We start from the raw sequence: 13,441 nt of genomic DNA, 5'->3' as shown, positions 1-13,441 counted from the left end.
TTGAGGAGTTGTAATGGTCTTGGTGACGGTCTCTTTATTAGTATTGATTGTGAAGGAGAACCACTCGTGGAAGTTGCAACTAAGTCACACGAAAGAAAGAGAAGATAAGGTGGTTCTCTTTTAATGACAATGACTTCATGCCAACTCCAACCCTACGTTAATTAGGTTTTCATTTGTCTTCTAATCATCTCCTCTTTGCTAATTTGGATTATTATAGCCTTTATAGAGAGTGCGATGGTGGATTAAAATCATCTCCTATGTTACAATATATCTGTTCCAGCTGGTGAGAAGAATTAGTGATACATGTTACAAAAATTTTGTGATGTTTAGCCTTTCATTTTAACATTTTCGTAACGCACGTCTCAATATTCTCCTCATCGACTGAGATAGATACATTATCACGCATTTGATGATTTTAACTATATGATAGTTGGACGAATATGCTAGTTTGAGTGAGGGGGAAAGGTCCCCACTAACATCAGTGATAGGGCCCTAAGTTCCCATTTCCATTTTCAAGCTCAAAAATTTGAAGATTTAACAATGATAATATTAGAACTTTTATCTAGTGGGTGGAATTAATGATACATTTTAAAAAATAAGTAATTCAAACATCTGAAGAAGGTTTTTGTGATTTACTTGATCATTTGATCATTTTGGATTGTGCACTAAAGTACTTGTCAGTTTTAGAGATACTCTGTTTTTCTTTTTTTTAATTATTACAAGTTAATTAACACCCTATTTGCTTATGAGTAACTTTGAAAAACAGTGCAGATAGCACTGAAATAAAACCCATAATGGTAGTTTGTGAGATACTGGAGTGTGTGGTAAGTGGGCCTTTTAGATCTAATGGAGAAAATTTAGAGATTGTCTACATAAATTAGGTTGCTTGGTAAAGCAATTGAAGTTTGTTGGCCTGCTTTAATCACAATAGAATGATGGCATGAACCAAACAACCTTTTTATTATTATTATTTTTTTTAAATGTAGAAACATACCTAAATTAAATAATACTATAAGCTAGGAGGTTAAGAATATATAAATATTAAATACATACAAGTATATATAATTATATATATCTGTGTGTACTTGAATATTTATGCAATAAAAGTTTTGATTAGATCCGGAAGAAATTTAGTTCCCTGCGTGCATAAGCCCACGTTTTGAAGTTGACAATTAACACATTAACTCAGATATCAGGACAGATTCACCTAAGATTTTGAGGTCATTCAGAAATGTTGTTGTCTTGATACTAAATTTGAAAGATTCACAGGAAATAAATTAACTAAATTTGAAAGAAAAAAAAAAATACTTCACAGAAATATTCTCAAGGTTTTGTTCCAAGTAATCATCTTTATATTTAAAATATATACATTCTTACCACTACCAGGAAAAATAAATAAATAAAATAAAATAAATAAATAAATTCCTGTACTTGAACAAAATATTATAATCGGATCATGCACTATAAAGCAAGATCTTAAACAGCCCTTTAGTTTAGTGATCAACAAGTTAACCCAACCCAATCCTAGGAGGCTGATTGTGGCCTCTTTTAAAAATGAAACCCTATAAATCTCTACTACAAATATGTAAATTGATTAATATATCAGCAAACTGAGAATAAATGTTATAAATTAAATTCTATCCCAAGGCTGAAAAATGTCCCAGGAAACTCATAGTGTATGTGCCATTGGAGGAAAGGATGTAGCGAGCCTATTTGTCCTCAATTTACACTGACCAATTCCGAGTCTTTACAGAATTCTGGGCAATCAATCCTCCTTTGTTCCAACAAAACAACTGTCCATAGGCAATAATATCAAAAAATGTGGAATGATGGGAGATTTTGCAAGCCACAGAAAGCACATGGAAGATGATCGACGCATGTATAACTAACTCTTGTCCTGAGAAACAACATTTTCCAGAAATTGAAGGCAAATATGTGAAACAAACAGGTCATTTAAAAATGAGCTACACCACTAGCATCCTTTATTCCATGTTGGCATAGAGGACTTCAACCCTAGTTCTAAAATCTGGGTGCCAGGATACAGCCCTTAGTGGTAGGAGCATGCAAATGTTGTTGATACAAGTAGAAATAGTAACAGCAAAAACAACTATTTAGTTCGGACAAATTTATCAACTAAGCGTGCACTACTTGTTGCAATATTGTGACATGTTCAATGAAGCTACTAACATTCATTTTCTTTGCCAAGTAAAACCAACTTTAACAGTACCAATTGCCATAAAGCACCATGCTTTTTATTAATATATGGAGAAAGAAAGGCAGCAACTATTCAAATATAATACATTCAACCACCAGTGTTAAGTTGCAAACATTAACAAAGCGTCCTTACCAGCCTCATTTTTATTGGATTGTGAGTAGCTAAAAACATAGTGAATATCTGCTAGCTTTACAACTAACAACTGCCCTCCACAAGTTTGGAGTACACCCCAGGCTTTAAAAATAACACTCTATATGAAACATGCAAACGAAGCAACAGGTAGTGCACACCACATTGATTTCAAACAAGGGGTTGCCCTTACACCGGAGTCAAACCAACCACTCCTGCAAAACAGGTTAACAATAAGTATTGATAATAAAATTTTAAAGCCAGTCCAGATGTTGCACTGTGATCACATCTAGAAAAGAAAGTCTTTGCCGATCATAATTGATTTCGATTCATAAGACAAATAGGAATGAAGCCTGAAAAATATGTACATGTTGCAACACATAATAAATGACAGCTTAATATGAGCCCCAAAAGCATAACACCACTTCCAGCAGTATGGCTTGTAGAATAATACTCTTATGATGTAGAATGACAGTCACTAATGTATATCTACGCTTCCTGCATTTCTAGTTAGAAGATCCTTACCTAGGAAGCACGGACACGCCAAAATGGGCAAAGAATCCGTGTCCGACACGTGTCAGACACACCAAAAAATGTGTCTGGAATTTTTTATTTTTTTTTATTTTTAGACACGGCACGAACACTCCGCGGACACACGTCCAACAAGCAAGGGGTGTGTGTCCGAGACGCATGTCTTATTTTCGGGAGTCTAAAAGATAATTTTTGAAAGAAAATTAGGTTAAAGTATAAATATGTGAAGTTATTTAACAACTTTTACTCACTTATGTGGTCTGTACATAATAATTTTAAACTTGTAAGGTTAATATGCAATTTTAGACAAAACAAATAGATATTTAATGGCAGTCATTACACTATTACAGTAGATAAGTTATGATTTGTGTATTTTTTTCATTATGAAGTTGATGAAAAATAGTAACACTCAGTAATTTTTAAAGAACTACATCATATATATATATATATATATATATATATATATATATCTATACTATTATTAAATGTGCAAAGCGTTTCAGTGTTTCAGTATTTCAGTATTTATTTATTAATTGATATAAATTCTATAACACTCAAAATTACCTAATAAAATTAAAATTAATTCAAATTAACAAAATATAAAAAGAGTTTAATTCAAATTACAAAGTCCTACATTGGTTTTAAGTAAAAAGGATTACATGAAAGCCTCTTATAAAATTATAGAGCTAAAAAAATAATAATCACACCTTTTCGGCCTTTTGGCTAAGATCAAGTGTAGTACTAAATTTTTTTAGGTCGGCCTTTTGACTAACCTTTCTTGATCTTTTGGCTAAGATCAAGTGTAGTATTACTTTCTCGGCCTTTGTGCAAAGAGTTTCAGTATTTATTTATTAATTGATTTTGGGGAACTGGTTTTACCATGGTTCCAGAAATTTTGAATTAGGAATGGTGCCACATAGACTGGAACCTTGTCCTTTTAATTTGGAATATATTTCGTTAATTTAATTATATCAAAGCATGTTTAAAGCCCTATATATATGATAGTGTGTTGTGGACCTTGTGATTTGACTATGACAAAAGGGTCATTACCTCGTATGGTTCTTAGTTTCTACATTATATTTACATAAAAAAAAATATTTATTAATTAATATAAAAAGAGTTTTATCTATACTATTATTAGATGTGCAAAGAGTTTCAGTATTTAAGTACAAATTACCTATTTATCTATTTATTATGAGTTTTTTTAATGAAAGTTAATCTATAAATTAACTATTTATCTATTTATTGAAAATTATCTAATAAAATCATGCAAAGTGTTTATCTATTTCAGTACTTATTTATATATATAAAAAAATATTTACTAATTAATATAAAAATAGTTTTTGTAAAAATAGTTTCTATAATACTCTAAAAGTTACCTAATAAAATCAATCACATTCTATATAAAACTCTAATTTTTAGTTCAATAGTTATTTTTTATGGATGATTACCACAATATAACCGACCCGGCCCAGTTATGATTATGTAATTATAAAAAAGACACATGTCGTCATCTTATTAATCCAATATTAATCCAAGAAACCTTTAAATAGAGGAAGGGGCACAGAAATTGAGAATTCTAGAGTAAAATACGGAAACTCTGCAAAAGAGTTTCAGTATTTCAGTATTTATTTATTTATATAAAAAAATATTTATTAATTGATATAAAAAGAGTTTTTATCTATACTATTATTAGATGTGCAAAGAGTTTCATTATTTAAGTATTTATTTATTTATATAAAAAATATATTTAAAACACTAAAATATATATAATAAAATTTAAATTAACCTATTTATCTATTTATTATTATGAATTTTTTAATACAAGAAAATATAATTACACAAGAATTAGTAATATAAAAAATATTTATTAATTGATATATAAAACAAAATAATTTTTCTAAAATTCAACCACAAATTAGCTTTTATTATGAGTTTCTTAATAAAATTAAATCTAATTAGACAAGGATATATTTAAAGAAAATAAAATAATTTCTCTAAAACTTTATCACAAATTACTTATTTTATTCTCAATTAAACTCTATCATACTAGGCAAAGATATATTTAAACAGTTTATATAAAACTCTAACACAAATTACTTATTTATCTATTTATTCTGAGTTTTTTAACAAAAGGAAATAATTAGACAAGTATTATTAATATAAAAAATTATTTTTTAATTGATATAAAAAGAAATTTTAAAAGAGTTTCTATAAAACTCTAACACAAATTACTTATTTATCTATTTATTACGAGTTTTTTTTTTAATAAAAGTAAATCTAATTAGACAAGAATTATTAAAATAAAAAATATTTATTAATTAAGAATTACCTAATAAAATAATGCAACGTGTTTCAGTATTTCAGTATTTATTTATTTATATAAAAAAATATTTATTAATTGATATAAAAATAATTTCTATAAAACTCTAAAAATTACCTAATAAAATCAATCACATTCTATATAAAACTCTTATTTTTAGTTCAATATAAAAAGAATAGTTATTTTTTTATAGATAATTATCACAATATAATCGGCCCGGCCCAGTTATAATTATTTAATTATCAGAAAATAACACATGCCATCATCCTACTAATCCAAGAATCCTATAAATAGAGGATGGAGGAAGGAGGAAGGGGTGTAGAAATTAAAAATTCTAAAAATCCAGAATTGTAGAGTAAAATACAGAAACTTTGCCAAAAAGTTTCAGTATTTTAGTATTTATTTATTTATATAAAAAAATATTTATTAATTGATATAAAAAGAGTTTTTATCTATACTATTATTAGATGTGCAAAGAGTTTCAGTATTTAAGTATTTATTTATTTATATAAAAAAAATATTTAAAAAACTAAAATCTAAATAGTAAAATTTAAACTAACCTATTTATCTATTTATTATTAAAAAAAATTTAATAAAAGAAAATCTAATTAGACAATAATTATTAATGTAAAAAAAATTTATTAATTGATATATAAAACAAAATAATTTTTCTAAAACTCTACCACAAATTAGCTTTTATTATGAATTTCTTAGTAAAATTAAATCTAATTAGACAATGATATATTTAAAGAAAATAAAATAATTTATATAAAACTCTATCACAAATTACATATTTTATTTTTTATAAAATCCTATCACACTAGACAAAGATATATTTAAAGAGTTTCTATAAAACTACACAAATTACCGTTTTTTAATAAAAAAAAATCTAATTAGGCAAGTATTATTAATATTAAAAATTATTTATTAATTGATATAAAAAGAGGTTTTAGAAGAGTTTCAATAAAACTTTAACACAAATTACCTATTTATCTATTTATTATGAGTTTTTTAATAAAATGAAATCTAATTAGACAAGTATTATTAATATTAAAAAATATTTATTAATTGATATAAAAAGAGGTTTTAAAAGAGTTTCTATAAAACTCTAACACAAATTACCTATTTATCTATTTATTATGAGTATTTTTTAATAAAAGTAAATCTAATTAGACAATAATTATTAAAATAAAAAATATTTATTAATTGCAAAATTACCTAATAATATCAATCACATTCTATATAAAACCCTTATTTTTAGTTTAATATAAAAAGAATAGTTATTTTTTTATGGATAATTATCACAATATAATCGGTCCGCCGTGTTATGATTATGTCATTAAAAAAGGACACGTGTCATAATCTTATTAATCCAAAAAGTCTATAAATAGTGGCATGGAGGAAGGAGTACATAAATTGAGAATTCTAAAAATCTAGAATTACAGAGTAAAATACAGAAACTCTGCCAAAGAACTTCAATATTTATTAAAAAGAGTTTTTATCTATACTATTATTAGATGTGTAAAGAGTTTGAGTATTTATTTATTCGTATAAAAAAATATATAAACACTAAAATCTACATAATAAAGAGTTTCTATAAACTCTAACACAAATTACCTATTTATCTATTTATTATGAGTTTTTTAATAAAAGAAAATCTAATTAGACAAGTATTACTAATTTAAAAAATTATTTATTAATTGATATAAAAATACATTCAAAAGAGTTTCTATAAAAAAACTCTAACACAAATTACCAATTTATCTATTTATTATGAATTTTTTAATTAAAGTAAATCTAACTAGACAAGAATTATTAAAATAAAAATATTTATTAATTGATATAAAAAGAATTTTTAAAAGAGTTTATATTAAACTTTAACACAAATTACTAATTCATTTATTTATTATAAGTTTTTTAATAAAAGAAATTCTAATTAGACAAGAATTATTAATATAAAAAATATTTTTTAATTGATATAAAAAATAAAATAATTTTTCTAAAACTCTATCACAAACTTCTTTTTATAATGATTTTTTTTTTAATAAAAGCTAATCTAATTTGACAAGAATTATTAGAATTTAAAAATATATATTAATTGATAAAAAAAGAGTTTTTAAAAGAGTTTCTATTAAACTCTAACACAAATTACTTATTTATTTATTCATTGTAAGTTTTTTAATAAAAGAAAATCTAATCAGACTAAAAAAACTCTACCACAAATTACCTATTTTATTTTTAATAAAATTATAATACAATAGACAAAGATATATTTTAAGATTTTCTATAAAAACTCTAATACAAATTACCTATTTATCTATTTATTTTGAGTTTTTTAATAAAAAGAAGTCTTATTAGAAAAGTATTGTTAGTATAAAAAATTATTTATTAATTGATATAAAAAGAGGTTTTGAAAAGAGTTTCTATAAAACTGTAACACAAATTAACTATTTATTTATTTATTAATATCTAATTAGACAAGAATTATTAATATAAAAAATATTTATTAATTGATATAAAAAGAGTTTTTAAAAGAGTTTCTATAAAATTCTAACTTATATTACCCATTTATCTATTTATTATGAGTTTTTTTTAATAAAAGAAAATATAATTAAACAATAATATATTTAAAGAAAATAAAATAATTTTTATAAAATCTACCACAAATTGGCTATTTTATTTTCTATAAAACTCTATCACATTATCTGCAAAACATTCAACACGTGCATCGCGCGTGCCTTTTCCTAGTATATATATATATATATATATATATATATATATGTCGTGTCTGTATCCTATTTTTTTTGGATTTGTCATGTCGCCGTGTCCGTGTCTGTGTCGTATTTGTGCCCCGTATTCGTGTCCGTGCTTCTTAGATCCTTACTATAGATTATATAATGAATCTCCAAACAGTCAAATAGTTTAACGGATTTTCCAAAAATAAGAGTGCCCTTATTTGGTGTGCAGGAATGAAATAGAATGGGAATGGAATGAAGCTCAGAATGGAATGTGAATGCCCATTCCATTCTAGTATTTGGTTACAAACATGGAATGCTGTAAATATGGAATAATAATTCTCATACATGTGTTTGGTTGAACCTATTTAAAAACTGGAATGGAATTAATTTACATTGATATCTCAAAATTACACTTTATCATGAATAAAGAAATTAAACTTGAAAAAAATAAATAAATAAATTTAACAAAAAAATTAACGTCAGAAATAAATTTGGGGCAAGCAAGGCGTTGAAGATGAGGGCAAGGAGGTGTCTCCGGCGGCCGTGATGAGATAGGGAGTAGTGAGAGAGGGAGACGAATCTGAAATAAGGGCTAGCGTATACAAATACATGCACCTCCATTGAAATTTAAATCTGAAAATTTCTAGACTTTTCGTCCAAAGACATATAAACCGGTTAAATAATACAATTTTGAATTGTTTTGGTGACATATGCAGGCTTCCATCTCTGTATATGCATCTATAATCAGTAAGAAGACAGTGGGACCCAGTTGAAAGAAATGTTTTCTTCTCTCCTCCTCCGTCATTCTTCTCTTCAATTTTTCCCCCTCTTACTCTCTCTCCCCTCACTTCACGAATTGGGTAGTTCAAGTTTTTCGATTCTTTGCTTTCTAGATAGAGAAAGAAACTCAGAAACTCTCTGTTGGATTTGGGGTTGCTAAATTGATGGTGTTCTTTGCTGAAGAAGAATCTGTCTCCGGCGGATGGGTTGAGTTGTGTTGTCTTGTGGTCTCTGGCAGCGATTGTGAGATAAGGGGTAGTGAGAGAGGAAGATGGAGGAAAACGAATTTGTCCGGCGGCGGAAGAAGACAGCGAAGGGAGACAACGAATAGATTGGAAGAGAACAGAGATGGGTTTGGTTTAGAAAAGGGATGATGATGGGTTTGGTTTAGAAGATGGAAGAAGACGAATCTGTCTCCGGCGGTGTAGGAAGACAGCGAAGGGAGACGACGAATAGGTTGGAAGATGTCGATGGGTTGGAAGAGAACAGAGATGGGGTTGGCTTAGAAAAGGGATGTTGAATAGGTTTTTTTGTTATAACTTTTTTAATCGTATTCCATGTGGGAATGGAATGCCCATTCCATTGGTAAAGAAAATGAATGATTATGGTGGAATGACCATTCTTCAAGAATAGTGGAGAATGATGATTCCACCTTTAATAGCTCACACCAAATACAAGAATGGAAAGAAAAGTATTCCATTCCCTCCGATTTGATTCCATTCATCCACACCAAACGTGGCCTTAGAACCCATGAGTGCTTGAAACAAAATCCAGTGAAAACACATTTGAGACTGGACACTGGAGTGCAGAAATTTTTACTATTAGGAGGATCCAAGGTTTCATGCATGTTCGAGACACACACAAAATCAAAAGAGCTAGTGCAAAAAGTCCAGTTTCAGAAAAATAAAAGTTTGTTCTTGAGAAGCTAAAAAGTTCGGGAATGAAGAATGCAGTACAACAAGCATATTCAAAAAAATATTTCTCGAATAAATGAGGATGTTTCAAGCATTTTATGGATAATCCATCTAAACATTCTGGATATCATTATATGTAGGCTAGAAGCATAGACACGCCTAAAAGGGCAAAGAATTCGTGTCGGACACCGACACACGCCGAACATGCCTCGACACGTGTCGGACACGCCAAAAAACGTGTCCGAATATTTTATATTTTCTTGATTATGGATAATCCATCTAAACATTCTGGATATCATTATATGTAGGCTAGAAGCATAGACACGCCTAAAAGGGCAAAGAATCTGTGTCGGACACCGACACACGCCGAACATGCCTCGACACGTGTCGGACACGCCAAAAAACGTGTCTGAATATTTTATATTTTCTTGATTATCCAGACATTGTCCGACATATGCATCCCATTCTTGGGGATTTTAAAGAAAGTTTTAGAAACAATGTTGAGTTGAAGTATAAATATTAGGAGTTGCTTAATAACTTTCAATAATATGATGATAATTACATAATTACTTAAAAGTTATTGTTTTATAAAACAATTTTATATAGAACAATTAGATATTTATCCTTATATTTTAGTTCAAGGTTCAAACTCTTGCACAATCATCTTTGACTCTCTTGTTCTCCCACCAACCAAGCTTCGCTACCGGTGGATGGTCATTCTATCTCTCTTCTCTTTTCTCTCTTCTTCTTCATCCTCCTCTTTTCTTTCTTCTTCTTGTTCTTCACAAGATACTTCTTTTTTTCCTTTCACAATAAAATTTATGTTTGCGTTTCTTTTTCCTTTTTCCTCTATTCCCCATGAACTTTGTTCTCTTCTATAGATTCTTACCTTTATTTTTAACTAAGGCCTAATTCTTATTCTAACAAAAAACTTATTCTCTTTGTTTCTTTGCTATTTTTTCCCTTTCTTTACCCTCTTTCTATCATTCTTTCTTTTTCCCAGCAAAACACAATTTTTTTTCATTAAACTAATATTACTCTTAATTTCTTAAAGTACAACATCATATATATATATATATATATATAGATATATATAATATATTTATTATTTGCCGTGTCCGTGTCCGTGTCCTAATTTTTCTGGATTTGCCGTGTCCCGTATCCGTTTCTGTGCTTCTTAGTCTGTAGGAAAGTTCTTCTCTCTCAAAATATTTATTTGTCTTGGTGGAAGCAGATAAATTGTAATTCAAATTTTTATCAGTGCTGAACCTCATTATAATCTGTGAACTTACAGACAACAGGGTTCAGAATATTTTCCTCCACGGATTCAAAGGAACTCCCATAACAAATCGTGTTAAACAATTTCCATAATATAAAGTTGCTAACATATCCAACAATGACGATGACAACTAAAGTAATCACTCTACAGAAATAGTGAATGTTTGAGCCCAAATTTTCCCCTCCATTCATCAACTTGTCAAACTCTCAAAGAAACTTGTGACTAAAATCCAAAATGAAAACAATCCTTACCCCATCTTTTATAAATTAAATCCAAGCACATAATGACAACCATGTCAACTGAATAAAATATCAGTCATCATTAAATAGTAAGTAAACAAAGATGTAAATCAAAGTGAAAACTTGCAACCATAGAACAACTTTCATGCACTAGATCTAGTTCATCATTCATTTCATCAATTAACTGGATCATTGACACACAAAATTATGACTGTGGTGTAGAAGAACATCATATTGTCAATGAGAAGAAAAGCATAAAATCATTGAGATATGTCTACGTTCTACAGTATAAACTTAATCCATGGTCCACCACAAATTTCTATGGAATTTGGAGCTCCTGTATTTCTTAAGAGAGTTTCTTAATTTGCAAGCCATTAATTTGCAAGCCATTAGTTCAGTCAAAACTTACAGTACATAATTACCTAAAAAAGCTGAAAAAGATATCTATCTTCCAAGAAGCGCAATTCAAGAAACCTCGTGCAACAAAACTGAGAAATAATAATATAAGAAATCTAGAGTTCATAAAATTTGCATACCACATGCCAATCGTCCACCCGCATTGCCGGTGCTAAGACTAAGTTCATGACCACCTACAGATGAAAAAGAAAAGAGAGTGTGTGAGAGAGAAAATGTAATGTGTGTGTGTGTAGCAAAATTAATACGCATGTGAAAGGAAGTATTTTCACACGCATTGTGGTGAAAATAAGTTCCGTATGCTTGCAAGAACACTTCAAACCAACAACTACAGTAAAAATTTGCATAAAAAATTCAAACCAATAATTATAAAGGTGTACCCTTTCCAAGGTCATCTACAAGCTCATGAACCACAAAGGCTCTTCCGACGACTGAATTAGGCCCACTCAGTGGAATCTGCAAATCTCAATCACAATTAAGTAACAAGATTCCCAAGGAATAACAAAAATTTCTAAAAAGAATCATTGTTACATGCAGACACATGTGGTACCTGTTTGTCCACAATTGTTGCCTCGGCCACCCCTGTATTACATGAAACCAAAATTAAAAACAAAACTACAGTTAAAACTGATGGTTGGAAACATACAAACAACTATGAGAAATTATATATATATATATAAAACACACACACACCCCCAATTACCATCGGCATTAGCAACTATGTTTCCCAGGTCACCCGCATGGCGAATTTCATCTTCAGGAGCACCATGTGTCAAACCATTAGGATTGAAATGTGGTCCTGCAATATAAAAATTGGGAGAAAAACCACAGTTTAACACCAAATGAAACCACACAGAATAGAATTGAACAGAATGATAAGCAATATGTCAACAATTCAAGCACATATTCAATCAAATCTAACCTGTTGATATGCACCCATTTGTCGTATCACCAAATTCATGCTACACAATAACAAAAATTCAATATTTAGAGGGAAAATGTACCATCAACGAATTTTCAAAATAAAAAATAAACAAATTGACAATACTCACTAGGTGAAACCCATGAGGCCCAGGAGTGAGTCCAGTGATTTTAACAGTCACCTTAGTAGGACCTGTTAAAAGCAATCAAGTTCCAATTTTCTCGATTACAGCTCAATTATACATATACATTACATAATACAGCAATTACATAGGGGAAAGAAGTAGATGAAGAGCAGACCATCATCATCTTGGATGAGATTGACAACCCCTTCGACATTGGAGGTGCCCTTGAGGACGGCGACTGCTTTCTTGGTGGCGGCGACGACAGTGAGGGGCTTAGGGGCGGCAGAGGCGGTGGCGGAGAGGGTTAGGGATTGGATGGTGGGTTTGAAAGAGAGGCCGTGGAATGAAGAGCGGAGGAGTGATGGGTTGTTAGGGTTAGGGTTTGAGATGGGAAATAAAAGAAAAGAGTGAGATGGGTTGGTGGAGAGGATGGTGTGAGCGGCCATAGCTGCTAGTGCGGCTTGCATCGCTTGGGAGTGAGGATGAGGTGATAATATGTGAGAGTGCTCTTTTGGATATTATTTACAGTAGTATTTTATTTTGATGCTTTGTTTTGTTTGGACTAGGAAAAATTTTTAGAAATAAAAAAATAAATTGATTTCAATTCTTTATTCAGATGATTGATCAGTATTTTAGTTAACAAAGTTATGCTGTTGAATTGTCATAGAAATATAAGGCTATGTTTGGTAGGGTGGGTTTGAAAGGGAAGGATAAGATTAGTTATGAGGGAAATGGAAGGAAAGGGAAGGGAAGGGAAGCATAATTTTAATTTAGTATTGTGTTTGGTTGATTAAGGAAGGAAAAGGAAGGGAAGGATAATAATTATGTTTGGG

At 29.5% G+C, this 13,441-nt stretch overlaps 1 protein-coding gene across 1 annotated transcript; it reads right to left on the bottom strand.

The window, feature by feature from the left end:
- Window positions 1-2,230: 2,230 nt before the first annotated feature.
- Window positions 2,231-13,128, bottom strand: LOC132269684 (superoxide dismutase [Cu-Zn], chloroplastic). The gene is made up of 8 exons (XM_059770941.1): window positions 12,784-13,128; window positions 12,615-12,676; window positions 12,485-12,524; window positions 12,266-12,361; window positions 12,113-12,144; window positions 11,943-12,018; window positions 11,685-11,738; window positions 2,231-2,559 (listed from the first exon to the last, which is right to left on the bottom strand). The coding sequence occupies exons 1-8, from the start codon at window positions 13,073-13,075 to the stop codon at window positions 2,534-2,536; spliced, it is 678 nt and encodes a 225-aa protein (XP_059626924.1). The 5' UTR covers window positions 13,076-13,128; the 3' UTR covers window positions 2,231-2,533.
- Window positions 13,129-13,441: the final 313 nt, after the last annotated feature.

This window comes from Cornus florida, unplaced genomic scaffold, assembly GCF_030987335.1.
Source record: "Cornus florida cultivar Cherokee Brave unplaced genomic scaffold, ASM3098733v1 CherokeeBrave_3.0.0_Hap2_Chr08, whole genome shotgun sequence".
In the NCBI taxonomy this organism is placed as follows: domain Eukaryota; kingdom Viridiplantae; phylum Streptophyta; class Magnoliopsida; order Cornales; family Cornaceae; genus Cornus; species Cornus florida.
The sequence above is the reverse complement of the archived record's forward strand: the minus strand, read 5'-3'. Positions and strand labels throughout refer to the sequence as shown.

Coding starts and splice junctions, on each gene's coding strand:
- LOC132269684 (XM_059770941.1), bottom strand. CDS start 13,075: ATGCAAGCCGCACTAGCAGCTATGGCCGCTCACACCATCCTCTCCACC. Junction 12,362..12,484: donor AAATGGGTGCATATCAACAG/GTTAGATTTGAT, acceptor TTTATATTGCAG/GACCACATTTCAATCCTAAT. Junction 12,019..12,112: donor CAACAATTGTGGACAAACAG/GTACCACATGTG, acceptor TGAGATTTGCAG/ATTCCACTGAGTGGGCCTAA.